Below are 14,965 nucleotides of genomic sequence, written 5' to 3'. Positions count from 1 at the left end.
CAAACAGACATGACATTTTCTAAAGGCCAATTATTCATTTTGAAATATAAAGACAATTTACAGCTACAGTGAAAAGTTGTACTTGGACCATGTGGAGTGAAACAGAGTCCAGTTTGTCATGGAGTTAACACCTCTCAGTCCCAAGAGAGACATTGTACTTTGTTTTGGACTACATGTTTTACAGAGGCCAGGTCTGGATCGTGGAGGGTCAATTACAATCGTTGTTACAGCCATAATTCAATAACAACACACAAAACAGACAGACACACACACACACACACACACACACACACACCTCTCTCCCTCTCTCTCTCTCTCTCTCTCTCTCTCTCTCTCTCTCTCTCTCTCTCTCTCTCTCTTCCTCACAGTCATCTTTACCTGCTGTCAACACAGAGAGAGAGAGAGAGAGAGAGAGAGAGAGGGGAAGCCCGGAGCTGCTCTCCTTCCCCAAGGAGCTTATCAATCATTCTGCTGCCATGACAACAGGAGAAGGCTCACAGTATGATGTTCCAGAATGTTCTCTGGAATGCAAATGTTTCCTTGGTAACCACTTTGTGATTGACAGTTTAGTTAGCTTTGATAGAGATGGAGAGGGAAAGGGACATGATCCACTGTCAACACAGCAACTAATGACTCAGTTCTTTCAAGTTTGTTGATATGCTTCAATTTACTTATCATCAACAAATCCCATGAAAAGACCAAAAGCAACAATGAATTGATCCCTCTGTTTGATAGATGCCTACAGTCCTCCATTCTTGTTCAAAAACTTAAAAACACATCAATGAGCCACACTGTTGCACTTAGTGACATGTTTCTTCATTACCATGAATGAACACAGGCACTGTAGTTCATTTGAAGTCAATCCCAGATCCATGCCCTGCTGCTGAAAATACTCACTAGATCACCAAATGTGTATCAATCTACTGCTTGAACTAGTCCCCCAAAAATGCACTATGTCCTCTCATTTGAGTAACTTACTACTGACTACAGTTCCCAGCTGTCCAAGGAAATGACAGAGTTTTTCTTAAAAATGAAACTATAGTTGTCACCCATTTTAAAGATTTACATCTTCAGTAGGACAGAAAGGCCTTGGGGCTGAGTAGCCACCAACAGAGCATCAAAGTCGGAGAGTATTGAGAGATCAACTAAGGCATTGTCTTTTCATGGGATTTGCTAACAATAAGAAAAGAGCAGCATAACACCGTCAATTTCTTTAATCTTAAACGTATTCTGGCAAGACAATCTCACAATATCTCATCATCTCTCACATACTCCATTTAGTCGCTGTTCTTGAGCACTAATGTGTATTAATCCACCACGAAAATAGTCCCTAACAAATGCCCAGTTTACTCTGTAACATTGTTAAAACCATCAATGTCCAGCTGTTTTAGCAAATTATTCCGCTCTCTTTTTCTTCACACAAGGAAACTATATATTTACAACGTGTTTTCAAAGATTTATGTCTTCAGTAGGAACAAATGAACTTGGGGCTGAGTGCAACAGACAGGGAAGGGAAGACAGACTAAAGCATTGTTAGTTTTGGTCTTTTAATGGGATTTGCTGACAATAACAAAAATCTACATCATCATTAGCCTTTTGTTTTAAATGTGAGACAATCTGACCAGTATGTTGGTCAGATTGTATAACTAGCTTTAAATAACCATTTCTATGTATATGTAAGTGTTTTAAACTCTGATCACCATTCCACAAACTTTTAGCAACACAATAATTGGAATGGACCTATGACTTCCTTGGTGTGTTTGGATTTGTTGACATGATTAGTTGCACCTCCATGACCTCCCAAGTCTTTGACCTCTCCCTGCTGCCTTTTTTTAATCTGGTGTCAAAGGTCAACAGTCAGCGGTCAACACTGTCTATCACAGTCCAGACGGTAGTTGCTCAGACCCCAGCCTGAAACTACGAAACCACATCCGGACCTCAAGCTAAAACAAACACTATCACTGCTGGCCGCTGTGCAGTTTTTAGTGCAGTGTGTGAAAAAGGTCATTAATTACAAAAAACTCAACACAACCTTGAGCCCCGGGGAGACTCCTAAAATGTTCCTACATTTAAACGTACTAAGAAGAAGAACTAAGAAGCTGTAATAATGTCAGCTCCCAGGCTGCTGTGTTTACATTGCATTGATGGTAAGTTTCCCTTTGGTCTGGCTAAGAAACAAACATTCCCACACAGATGAAAGATGAAAGGTCATAGGGGCACTCACTTTTTCTTTTTTCTTTTACCTGTTTCTTATTAGTTACTCTCAGAAGTTTGTGTGAGTCATTTGCGAGAAGTGAGTCGTGACACGGGTTGCACAATGCTGCTCATATGCACAACTGCAGGTATGCACATGCACAGTGGTTTCAAACATTGGGATGAAGACGATATGATAAGATTAAATGGAACTTAGTTACAGTGGTTCAGACATGTCCTGTTGTCCTCTTTAAGGTCAAACTCAGTAGAATGGCAGCTGTAAAGTTTCTAGCAGTGTTTCTGAAACTAACTCTAAATGTTGTTTTAACATTTTAAGAAAGCCTATGGTCTCATTAAGCTGAGTACCAGGGCAAAAGGAAGGGTTGGGCTGTAAAGGCTAACTGGCACTGAGTTGCATCGTTCAAAGCAGCTTTAAAGGCAATGTTGGTCCATGAAACGTTCAAACTCTGCACAGAAAACACCCATCTGACATCCATCTAACTCTGAGCAGACTGTTCCCAAAGGAGGGCAGTAAAACAAGTGAAATCAAATGAAACAGCTGCTGTCATTCAATCCGGTGGCCTCACATAAATCATCATAACTGATGATGTACTGACAGTAAAGCCAGAAACAACATTAAATAGGAGAACTGTAATGTGCATGCAGACAATGAGAGAGCATACTATAGACATTTGCAATCAGACAAATACACTTTTACACGCTTGGAAAAACTTTGCAACTCCAACATGTTTTGACTTTATAAATCAAATTCTACAAAACTTTTGGTCCATTATACACTCATTTCAAACCCTAAGAAAGGGATAAAATAAAAAATAAGGTTAGTTGTTTATTTTTCTTATTGTCAAAAAATCCAATGAAAAGGCTAACACCAACATCTAATCTGTGGCACTCAAGCCCATTTGTTCCTAATGAATATGTAAAACTTTATTTAATAAAGTCCCAAAGATATAGTTCCATTTGTAAGAAAGGCTAAGTAATTAAATAGATTTTCGCAAAAGTTACTCAAACAACTTTCTGTGTCATGTTGTAAAAATTAAAAAACAATAATGGGAGCGCTGATTGGGGTGATTAAAGGCACCCAAAGGACTGCTGGGAAATGTTGTGTTTTTCCATTCTGTATCTGTCCCTGCCTGCAGACATGCAGCTCTGGGGAGATTCAGATAGATCAGATATACTGTATCACAGCTAAAATGTCCACACTGGCTGTTGCTGCTGGGCTCTGGGAGAGCGCATATGTTGAGAGAGAGTGTGTGTGTTTGTGTGTGTGTGTGTGTGTGTGTGTGTGTGTGTGTGTGTGTGTGTGTGTGTGTGTGTGTCATACAGTGTGAGTGGCTTTGTATGAGTGGAAATGTGGAGGTGTATGAGTTATTGTACTGCAAAGGCTTTAGGGAATGAGGGGAGTGTAATCTAAAGGAACAGCTAGGGGCCACTTTCTATCCAAGTCAAGCATGTAACAACCTCCACCCACCACACCCCTGCACACACACACACACACACACACACACACACACACACGCACACACCTGCAGGGTCCGAGGACTAGAAGGCCCAATGATATACTAAGTGCACTAAATTTACAGACTTCACAGACACACGGGTAAACTGTCCCTGGACACTAATCCTGTGCAGGTGTGTGTGTGTGTGTGTGTGTGTGTGTGTGTGTGTGTGGGTCTATGTGTGAGAGAGAGAGAGAGAGAGAGAGAGAGAGAGAGAGAGAGAGAGAGAGAGAGTACATACTGTATATAAAAGTGTAATAGTGTTATATTATGTGGATTTAGAGTATATAAAGTGTAATAATCTATATGCCAGTGAATTGACTTCATGGACTGTTAGGTTGACTCCCAGCGCTCCCTATAAATTAAAAACTAGACATGAGAGTGCCCCATTTACTTTTTATGGCCATGGAAAAAACCTCTGCAGCCAGATCCAGATGGGGGGTTAGTATATACAGTATATTAAAAGCAATATAAAGAGTGGCTTTCCCCTAAAGCACAGATCAGTATGAGACACAAGAAAACATAAGAAAAGAAACAAAAACTATAGTGCCGCAGTATTATAGTGCACTAAAGCCTATAAAACACATCTCAAATATCAATACAATGCTCCACTGTGGGAGTTTTACTACTCTGTAAAGTGATTATATGTTTAATAGCTTAGTTTTTTTTTTTAGGATAACTTCCTTTCTCTCCAAGTGGATGTCAAGGAAAGAGAAGTACAGAAAGAAAGAGAAAACAGAGCACCTGAGTGCTTCACCTGCCTCTAGTCATAACATGACTGCTCTGTCTTCACACACTAGTGATTTCAGTCATATCAAAACAGTTTTCTGCTGCCGCTCTGCATTTGATTTCTTATCAAGCTATGTCTTCCTCTACAGCACACATGGCAGAACATGTATTTACTGTTGAGTGATATTGGCGAGTATGGAGCTTAACCTTGGGTGGGACTTTGTGGAAATGTGAAATACAGTATTGTATTTTGATTCTTTTAAACTAAGGGCTGACCTGCTTCCTTAACCAAACACATAACTGCAACAGGCTTAGCCTGGTCAGATCTGTAAGTGGAATAAAATACAAAAGTATGAAATGTAAAATGATAATGTAAAGTAAGAAAAAAACAATATATATGCAACGTCATTATCACTAAAACCATCTTAAGAAGGCAAGGAAAAGAAAGAAGAAATTAGTAACAGCACTGTCTTATTCACAGCTAGTAACAGGCCAAATAACATTTTGCAGTGGTAAAAGACGTGTTCAAATCATTTAGAAGTGAAGGTCACTTTCACGCCTACATGGGCTCTGGGTAACTGTGACAGCATTTCTCACTTTTTATTATTTTTATTTTATAACCAAACAATCAAAGAGAAACAATCAGCAGATTAATCCGTAAAGTAAATACTAATTAGTTAATAATTCAAAAATGAGCATCAACCAACTATAAAAGTAAAATCCTGCTATAACATTAATGCATGGTAAATAATAATCTAATTATATAATATATAACAGTAACAGGACAATTTTTTTACCACGCTACTACTACTTTTAATACTTTAAGCAGTCAACATTTTCCTGATTAGGCCTATACTAAGGCTAGATAGCCTACTTTTACTTAAGTAACATTTTCAATGCAGGAGTTTTACTTATGACAGATGTTTACAGTGTGGTACTGTGGTATTACTCAACTAAAAGATCTGAATAATTCTGCCACCACTGCCAGTCTAGCACGTAGTTAGTAATGTATAGTATAAGTGTTACGTTACGTGTCTGTGTCAGCAGTTTGAACTGCAGCAGCGCCCTCTGCTGTCAGAGCGGCACGTCACAGCAGATGCGTCACCCCGCAAGCTCTCTTTTCCTATTGGCCGCTTTCGGTCATGTGACCAAAACAGAATCATGGCTGCCACTGCTGCAGTCCGGTCGAGCATGGGGCTGACTTTGAGACTTTCTCGAAGTATACCGGACTGTAGCATATGTCCCCTCTACAAGTTGAAGAGCTGTGTGACCAGCGTGGGTAGTTTACAAAGGAGGGGTTCCTTTGATAGCTTTCGGATCATAAATCGACACTTGCAGACGAGTATAGGTGAGTGATGCAGTTTGCTAACCCATTAGCCTTAGTCAGAGGCTGGTTCTTCTCTCGGGACTATTTGTTTACGATAGTTTTAATTAAGTGATTCAATGTTTTCTTTTAAATACCAGAGTTTGAGCTATCGTGTATGTCAGTAAAGTTTGGCTAGCAGGTGGTCAGGATTTCCGCAGTTATGAGACTCGATAAGTCCGCTCAATAAAACGTGTGTAACTTAATATTAACATTCCCAGAGAAGGGGTTGTGAAACTTTGCTACTATGCAACAACTCTGACATTGTCTACATCCGGTACCGTCAGGAGGAGCTAACATCACCACTGACAGCAGAAACACTCACAGTCCTGTTCGTGCTTCTTTCTTTCAAAGGTCTTTACCACAGTGAGGAGGGGAGCTCCAATGCAGAGGACCCGGATGATGTGTAAGTTTACACGGGGTTTTTATTGTGTTCTCAGTTAGTATTATTCAATGCACACATACCTTTTAATAATAACTACTAATATCAAACATTGAAACTGCAAAGTTCAAGCTAGTGGAAACTACACTTCATCTTCTGGTAAAGTTAAAAATGTTGCTGAGTCATGCTAAACTTGGACCACATACTGAGCATTTGAGAGAGAGAATTTCCCCAGAAAATATTCACAATTGTAATAAACATTTTTAGGACAAGATTTTTGGCTGCTGTGGCTCAGGAGGTAGAGCAGGTCAGCTTGTGGTTTGATGCCCGGCTCCTCCTGTCCATACTCCTACATGTCAAAGTGTCCTACAGCAGCAGTGGCACTGAACTCTGAATGCTCCAGATAGAAGCAATTGGTCCTTTTTAAGGATGAAAGCACTATGTTAGTGCAGTCCATTTACAATTTACAACATACTAAAACCTAATTCTTGTGCACATAATATCAAAAGACCTACCCCCTGATACCCATTGGGCTCTGTCAAGATAATTTATTGACGAAGGATTTCGGAGGCACCAGCAGAAATCTAAACTTATATCCAGCAGCTTTCTGTACTAAGGCTGCACAATTGATCCCAATTTTATCAAAATCACAATATGGAGTAGTGCAATACCCAAATTGCAGGGGGGTGCAATATTTGTTAAAGGCTAAATGTGTCAAATCATTCTGAATTAAGTATTGTGGTGCTGCAGAGACATTCCGGTCTCTGTCTTCCGGTGATCATTACCTTCAAAATCATGAAACATATCACAATTGCAACATCAATCAACAGTAATCGCATTTTGATATTTTACTCATATCGTGCAGGCCTAATCTGTACTAGACCAAAACTGCACATTTTTGCCTCCCATCATGGAATGTTTGGGCAGGAAACTGTTTTGTGATGCCTGACTCTTTAATAACACCATGTGTACCTACATTAGTTAGAAAGTGGCAGCACTGATGAGTAACAGTACTCCAAAAGGTTTGCGCTCTTGAATTTAGGCTTCTCAAGAAGTAGTATTAACTGTGTGTAGCCAAAGTAAACATAGACATATACGTTTTTTGTCTTGAGCGCCAGATTTGTTTTCTTGTGTAATCAGACATCTTATTGTCAGTGTGCTGCACTGGCCTAATTCAAACACTTTACTAAACATGGAACATATTGTTCCTCTACTGTCTTTGTCATTTTTTAAGCGTGAATGAAGCTTTTACAAAACCTTGCCACATAAACTCAAATGTATGATTTTTGATAAGGCTAAATAATTTTTAACTCACTGCTTTTTAGGGTGAATTTGGTGTATATAGATCGGTCTGGCCAGAGGATCCCAGTTAAGGCCAAAGTGGGAGATAATGTCATGTATCTTGCTCAGAAGCATGGAATTGAACTAGAAGGTGAGCATTTACACAGTTATAACTGTTTCTTAAATATTTAATTGAGGGATGGTTTCTGGAAATTAATGCTCAATATGTGTTTTTCTCTTTAATTTAGGAGCCTGTGAGGCATCACTGGCCTGCTCAACATGTCACGTCTATGTGAGTGCTTCCCATTTTGATAAACTGCCAGAACCTGAAGAGAGGTAGGTCTGCTGGAAATGACATCTTCCTTAAGCACAACATTTGATTTTCAACAAATGTGTGTGCAATGAGGTGAAAGGGAGATCGCTGTAAACGTTGACAGATATCTTTACGCTCTAGGGAGGATGACATGCTGGACATGGCGCCCATGCTTCAGGAGAACTCCCGGCTGGGATGTCAGATCATTCTCACTTCAGAGCTTGAGGGCATTGAGCTCACCTTGCCCAAAGTCACCAGGAACTTCTATGTGGACGGCCATGTTCCCAAACCTCATTGAGAAGAGGAGGAGATGATGAAAATTGGAGAAAAATAAGAGAGTGGTGCTGCGAGCTAGACACCTTGTGTGCTGGTTGAGTGAGGGGGCGACCATGAAGACATGCACGGCTAGGATAGTAAAGTCCGTAGCAACTCCCTAGGCTTCTTGCTGGCTGACAAATTCCACAGTTAACCAATGACAAGACAGGCCTGCAGATATCAGACAGAGTCAGACACTATATGATTCCCACTGAAGGTGAAATTAATGGTTACTTCCATAAAAAACTGTGACGGTGAAGTATTTATCCAAGTGGAGAGTTCTCAGGCCAGCATCAAGATGCCATTCAATCACACAAACTGTTCTTTGTTAAAACACCAGGCAATTTAAGAGATATGTCATGTTTATTTTATACATTGCTGAGAAAGTTTTAACAAAGTTCATCTTTGTGCCGTTTAATGGAACATTCCGTTACAGCTCATATACGCACAAGTATCACAAGCTCCATCATTGTCACTCTGATTTACTTGTCAGATATTGTAAGCATAACATTTACTTTCATTTCTATGTACTTAAGTTAATTTGTAGGTGTTGTGATAGCTTTTCAGTACCCACTGACTATAGTTGGCCCCAAGTCATAAGCCTCAAAAATATTATTTTCTGCATGGTACTAAAGTCCAACACAGAAGAATAAGAAGAGTTTAGTTGCCTGAAGCTTAAAGAATGGGCTCTCAACAGAATAAATCAGAATTTAGACTTAAATTGTATCCAATATAAAGATTCATTCAGGCTAATTGTTTGAAAAAGTGTCAAACGGAAAATTAATTTTAAAGCACTTCCTTTCTGGTGCCAGTGATTAAGGCTTGATTAGTTGATCTGGTTCAGGTGTGCTTTGATCCAGAGCAGAGTCTGTTTGGACTCTGGTGGGCTTCATGTTACCGTGGAATAAGTTTACCACCTCTACCCTTTACTTAAGTCTACTGTACTTGTCCTTACGCACAAATGTCAGTCAATTGTATATATCATGTCTTGAAATTAAATATTTAAAGTTGTGCAATAAAACAAGTTTAAAAAAGTTATTTTGAACACTGCTCTTAATACCCAGCACCCTTAAACACTTACTACAAGGACTCAAAGGGGACAAAAATGAAGTTTCCATTGTAAAATAATCAAAGCTAGTTCATTGCATCATTTGCAGGCGGTCATTACTGGTAAAACATCCACCTTTTATCCAGCAAATATCTAAACAGGCATTTGTGTTGTCGCAAAGGGTGGTTTGCAGCATCTACCAAATGAAACTGGAACTCGGTGTGGCCAACGCTTTTATTCCCCAGCAGGTGTAATCAAGCGAACCAAAACACCCGCGTAATTCCTCTTGGTCCAAAACACGACCTAGTCATAGCAACCAGCTCCAGCGGTTGGAGTTCCCAGTAAGTTGGCACACTTCATCATTTACTTGATGATCGATTTGGACATCTAAAGGTGAGCATCAATAGTAGTGCACAGCAATCCCAGGTTAACTGGGTAGGCTGTACTGGATTGTTTGAATTTGATTTTGACCACATTTTTTAACTGTTCCCTTCAGGCCCAAATGTTAAAGACGTGGTTAGCCATAGAGGCCATGACAGGTCAAAAATAGACTATTAAAGACAAGGATTGGTGAATTTAATGCTAGAGTGAGAATACTGAGTGAAGCTCGTTAATGGATCAGAATATGCGACAGTTTCTTACAGGCTGCCTGCAGAGAGCTCTGATAGAGCTACAAACTAAGTGAACGTAGGCCTATGCTTAAGAATGCCCATAGAGTTAATGCATTCAATCAAATCAGTTGCTAAAAACGTACACCGACTTAAACTGACCATCAACACTTTTGTTGTCTAAAACATTTAGGTGTAAGGGAAGTCATAGCCTTCTGATGCCAATATTAGAGGTGGAGGAATATAGGCTACATTCAGCCTACATACTTTAAGTATTGATATTGTTTCAATATATATCCGACCTGCTGCTACTGTCTGCGCTCGCGACAGTCAAACTCCGCAAAGACCGCGAAAATTGTCGACATTTTAGAACGCAAGTGCTACCTTTGTGTTCTAGAACACGTTTAAACTACACCTAAAGTTTTGTTACAGTTCTTCCGGTGAGTTAAATAAGTTGCCTTTTTTGATGAAAATTTTATCTTTCTTGATACAACCGGCTTCAGGTCATATGCCTATCTATTTTCAAGGAAAATGACAGGTCGAGCTTGTTAGGCATTTATATAAAAAAAAAATGACGACACTAGATGATTCCAGTTAGCCCATGTTGGCTATAACGCTAATAATGTGGGTCTAATTAAACATTTTATCAAACCTATACTAAAGCTCAAGTTTTCAATGGTCTATCACTGTCACTGTTGGCCACAGTTTGGAAACAAAAATGTTAAACACAGCAATAGCCTTAGCTTATCTGCTTAAACTGTGGTATTTGCATACAGCAGTAGCCTGTGTAGCTCAATTGTTGGAGCTATAGCTATAAATGTAGCTTAAATGGTCTAATATTCTATGTTGTGCCAATGCTTTAAATCCCATTCTTCTGTAGAAAAGTGGTTCCCAACTTTTTCTTTTTTTTTTTTTACTTGGGACTTCCTAATATGAAGCATTAGCCTACTGTCCACCTCTGAAAGATATCCAGTAGCCTGAAGAGGTAAAATTATATAATATTTTACAAGAAAAAAAAAAAAAGCAAAGATGATTGAATTGTGTGAAAATAAACATAATTTTGTCATATTGATTTTTATTATTTCCTACCTTGCACCCATTGAGGGGGGTCTGATCCCCAGGTTGGGAACTACTGATGTAAAGCTGTTTGTTTTTATGGTACAGACACTTCCTCAACATGAGCACAGGACCAAGGACACAAGCTGCCTTCATCCAGGGAAACCAGAGCACAATTGAACATGATGCCTCCCACTCAACACTCTTTTACCTTTTCCAAGAAGTTTCCAAGCTAGCGTCCCCTATCCACAACAGTTTCCTGGACACAAATTCACCCTCCATGTGGATTCATGAGCCTTCTAGGCAAGGTCCTTTTATGGTTAAAAAAGAGGAAGAGGATGCACATCCATTTCAAATCTCTAATAGTTCCTGCCAACGCAGTTTGTCTCGTATGTCGCCTTATAATCCGACGAAAAAAGTGAAGGAGGAAAGTCACAACAGCAAGGTCACAACTTTGGTTGAGCCACATCCTCAGTGCAACAGCCCCTGGAAAGTACTAAGTCTGATCAATCTGCAGTGTGAGAGGCTCCTGTATCAAAGGGATGTGGAGAAGTCAGACCCAAAACTGGGCCATTCAATAGACAAATCATCGACTGCAACAGCAGATGTAACAGATCAGGGAGTCGGAGGTGACTGTGTAAATGTTGAATGCACATTGAGACCATCTGTTCTTATCTATGAGAGGCAAGAAATCCCAGCTAGTGTCAGTCTTGTGGACGATGTGAGAGAGGACTGCAGCAGAGAAGCCAGAAGTTATAAACCACAGTGCTGTGTGAAAGACTCCAAGGTGGGCTGTTATGTTCAGTCGCAGACTGCTGAAAAAGCAGACACTGTTTCAGTGTTCAGTGTTCACAGACAATTTGAGTGTAACCAGGAGTGTGAAAAGCATTGTTTTTCTTCTGAACATATTTTGCATTTACCCTTCTCTGAAAATGTTTTGTCTCCAACACACATGCCTGATGCATTCCTTAATGCCCAGTTGACTTTTAATTCAAGTGAAGATGCAAGTGTAGCTCTGTCAAAGCCAGCACTAACACTAGACCACAATGCAAACCTTGCTTTGACTACAGAGCCCCCATGTGACTCCCAGCTGCCCCCTCCAAGCTCCGTCATGCCTTCTTCGCAATCAGCATCACTTTTATCTAGCACAACAGAGAAGTGTCACCTACCTTCAAAACAAGATGACAAAATCACAGCATTTAACCCAGAATGTACTGATGCTCACATAAAGGAGAAATGCCCTCTGGTTGCACAACTGAAATCCTCAAGCTATAATGGAGAAACAAACCCATCACCTTCTTCAACATCAAAACCAGAACCCAGGTCAGTGCAAAAGGAGGAACTTGCTGCTCCATCTACCCAACAGTCAAGAACCAAGACTCCTAGAAAACAACCTCATCCCAGCCGGAGTGCTAATATCCAAGACCCAGACTTCCAGGGAGTGACGTTCAGGATGGAGACAGAGCTGGATGACAATAGGGGACAGTGTCGGCTACTCATAACTTCAAAGTACAGGTAGTGACAGATTCATTACATGTTTGCGTGGGTATTTTGGAGATGGTGATGAAAACTAACAGTAAGTTAGATTCTCACAAATTTTTTTGTCTGCTGCAGCAAGGACCTCCGCAAGAGTGTGAGAAAACCAAGACTGAGGACACGTACGTCTCAGAAATCCCTTAAAACTAGCAGCTCGGATGAGGAGAGTTCCCCGACGACCAGTGTTTCCAGTGAGTAACCCTTGAGTGCCTGCAGTGAAGCTGATGTCAGTTTACAGTATGTTGACATTTTTACAGGCTTCCTAAACAGCAATGTAGAGCTCCTGCAATTTAATCTGGTAATCTCATGAATAAAATATATATATAAATCTTGTTAAATCCATTTTAATTACAGTATAGAGTGCAAAATCCCAAATTTGTCTCAGAAGGCTTTTAAATCTGTATAAGATGACACTTTCTTTGCAGTCCTTCCATTCAGATAAGAAACAATTCCACACAAAAAAATGATAGGGGAATATAGGGGACATAAAGGGAAACCCTCAGAAGGAGAATTACATAATGTATATTAACTAAACAATCATAATACTTTCAGACACAAATATAAATGCTGACATGTTATATGTTTAACATGAATGCATCAGAAGCATTACTCTATAGTTGAAGTACATTGCATGGAATGCCCATTTTCTCCACTAGAGGACGCCACCACATTAAAACTTGTGACTTGACAGCATCACTCAGAACAGGTGGCACACTCAGCAGTTTCAAATTCATCTTCCAGGTCATACTGTAGTATTAATCCTATCGCTGAAATGTTGCGTTCATTGCCAGAAAATCTTTGGTTGCATCACAATCGCTTCCTTCATTTTGATAGAAACTGTTGCTTTTTTTAAAGTACCCTCAAAAATGACTGTAACACTAACTAAAGACACATTTCCTTTCTGTTTCACAAGATGGTAAAGCCTGTGCATCATGCAGCACCAGGAAGACCCCCATGTGGAGGGATGCAGAGGACGGGACCCCCCTCTGTAATGCCTGTGGAATAAGGTAGCTCATATTAACACTGCTGGCTGTTGAATGTTTTATAAACACATCCATAAAGCTGCGTGCATCATGGCATATCTATTAAATCATGGGGAGACTAAATTTAATGCAATTTATTCTAAACTTTTATATAGACATTCAGAAATATAAGTTTTCCACAGAGTTTAATTTTCCATATTGGCTGTAACATTGAGGTCTATAATGATTAGTCCATCCAGACTGATTATTCAATGATTTGTCCATAAAGGTAATTATTATGGACAATATTATCCAAAATGTAATACCTATAACATATAAAGAATTAGACTACATTTGACTGTATATACAGTAATTGTATCCAGATATTGTTTGGTTTTCCTGTCATATTTTTCACTTTATTTTGCCTCAACAACAATTATCAGTAACAGTAATTATACGAATTAGAAACAACTCACTAGAATTACTAACCACAGCCACACACGCAGAACAGTAGCTCTTCTATTGGCTCGTTGTCACCACTGATGTAGTGTGTACTCATAGAAGTTTTATATGTTACACAAACTTTACGGCTTCAATGACATACATACTGCAGCGTTGCAACCATTAATCTGCGGATGACTACATGAAAGACTTGGAATTAATATATTGATTGCCTTATGTTTCATACTCTTAGTCTGCAGACATAAACACAAAGGCTGAAACGATTCCTTGAATAATTATATTACCAAAAAACCTCCAAGCTTTGTTTAATCAATGTTACCAATGTTGTATCGCTGACGGTGTTTCCGCACGGATGATTATTACTGTCGCACACCGGGCTGACGCTGCTGGAGACACAAGCCATGAAGACTGACGGCGCAGATTACAAAATGAAGAAAGAACGTAAATAGTGAGGGACTAAGAGAAGAGACAGGCTGGAGAAAACAACAGAAAGTGTCCAAAGTTTGGAATCAGTTCAAATGTAATTTAAAAAAAAAAAACTCTGTACCATGTGTCTACTGCAAAATCAAACTAGTTTACCACAATAACAGCACGACGTCAGTGCTTCAGCATCTCAACAGAAACCATTGACTCTAACTTAATCCTCCATTCCACGAAGCGGACCCGACAAAAGTAAATCACAGAGTCGTATGGACGATGAAACTACACCAAACACAACCACTACCAAAAACAAAGCCAAGAAAATAGGTAGTGGTGAACACAATGTGATCTAAAGAGCCGACTTGTTGACTATCCCTTCAGAAAAAACAGCTGACTGTTGCGCACCATTTTGTCTCTCTCTCTCTTTACGGAGAAGCAGCTGATCAAGGATCTACTAGCATAAGTGTAACAGAGCTGTGTGACATTGTAATCAAATATATAAATGAAAATCGGTTGAGTATAACTAATATTTACATGTAGGCCTATATACAGATCAGTCTCAGGTTGAACCTTGTAGTTCTGAAAGTTAAGTTGCACAACTTAAGGTAATATTTATGTATGTTTAATGTATGCCTTAGTTTGAGGTTATTGCATTTCAGAAAATGTTTTCTTTAAAAACAATGTAATATGGCACTTAAATACACTAAATGTAGTTACTTTTCCCATGTGATTGCAGTAGACGTACAATTTAAAAGAAAAGAAACCCAACAAATTAAATGT

At 39.5% G+C, this 14,965-nt stretch overlaps 2 protein-coding genes across 4 annotated transcripts in view; both read left to right on the top strand.

The window, feature by feature from the left end:
- Positions 1–5,586: 5,586 nt before the first annotated feature.
- On the top strand, positions 5,587–9,131 carry fdx2 (ferredoxin 2). The gene is made up of 5 exons (XM_028606282.1): positions 5,587–5,787; positions 6,157–6,208; positions 7,510–7,616; positions 7,714–7,801; positions 7,920–9,131. Exons 1-5 carry the CDS (start codon positions 5,601–5,603, stop codon positions 8,074–8,076), a joined length of 591 nt encoding a protein of 196 aa, XP_028462083.1. The 5' UTR covers positions 5,587–5,600; the 3' UTR covers positions 8,077–9,131.
- Positions 9,132–9,239: 108 nt separating this feature from the next.
- zglp1 (zinc finger GATA like protein 1) overlaps positions 9,240–14,965 on the top strand; it is an 8,538-nt gene continuing 2,812 nt past the window's right edge. The window contains exons 1-5 of one of the 3 annotated variants that reach the window (XM_028606269.1): positions 9,893–10,189; positions 10,688–10,734; positions 10,914–12,320; positions 12,420–12,532; positions 13,255–13,348. In XM_028606269.1, coding sequence (XP_028462070.1) covers positions 10,927–12,320; positions 12,420–12,532; positions 13,255–13,348 — 1,601 coding nt within the window. In that variant the 5' untranslated portion in view covers positions 9,893–10,189; positions 10,688–10,734; positions 10,914–10,926. Of the gene's footprint in view, positions 9,535–9,892; positions 10,190–10,687; positions 10,735–10,913; positions 12,321–12,419; positions 12,533–13,254; positions 13,349–14,965 lie in introns of those variants that run through there. The other 2 variants (XM_028606257.1, XM_028606266.1) reach the window with 2 other exon arrangements.

The sequence above is a fragment of the Perca flavescens genome, chromosome 2 (genome assembly GCF_004354835.1).
Source record: "Perca flavescens isolate YP-PL-M2 chromosome 2, PFLA_1.0, whole genome shotgun sequence".
In the NCBI taxonomy this organism is placed as follows: Eukaryota; Metazoa; Chordata; class Actinopteri; order Perciformes; family Percidae; genus Perca; species Perca flavescens.
This window is presented reverse-complemented; position numbering and strand designations above follow the sequence as displayed.

Bases quoted from the DNA above. Each gene is read 5' to 3' on its own strand.
- fdx2 (XM_028606282.1), top strand. From the start codon at position 5,601: ATGGCTGCCACTGCTGCAGTCCGGTCGAGCATGGGGCTGACTTTGAGA. The intron at 7,617-7,713 runs GTGAGCATTTAC...TCTTTAATTTAG, and splicing joins GCATGGAATTGAACTAGAAG to GAGCCTGTGAGGCATCACTG. The intron at 7,802-7,919 runs GTAGGTCTGCTG...TTTACGCTCTAG, and splicing joins CTGCCAGAACCTGAAGAGAG to GGAGGATGACATGCTGGACA.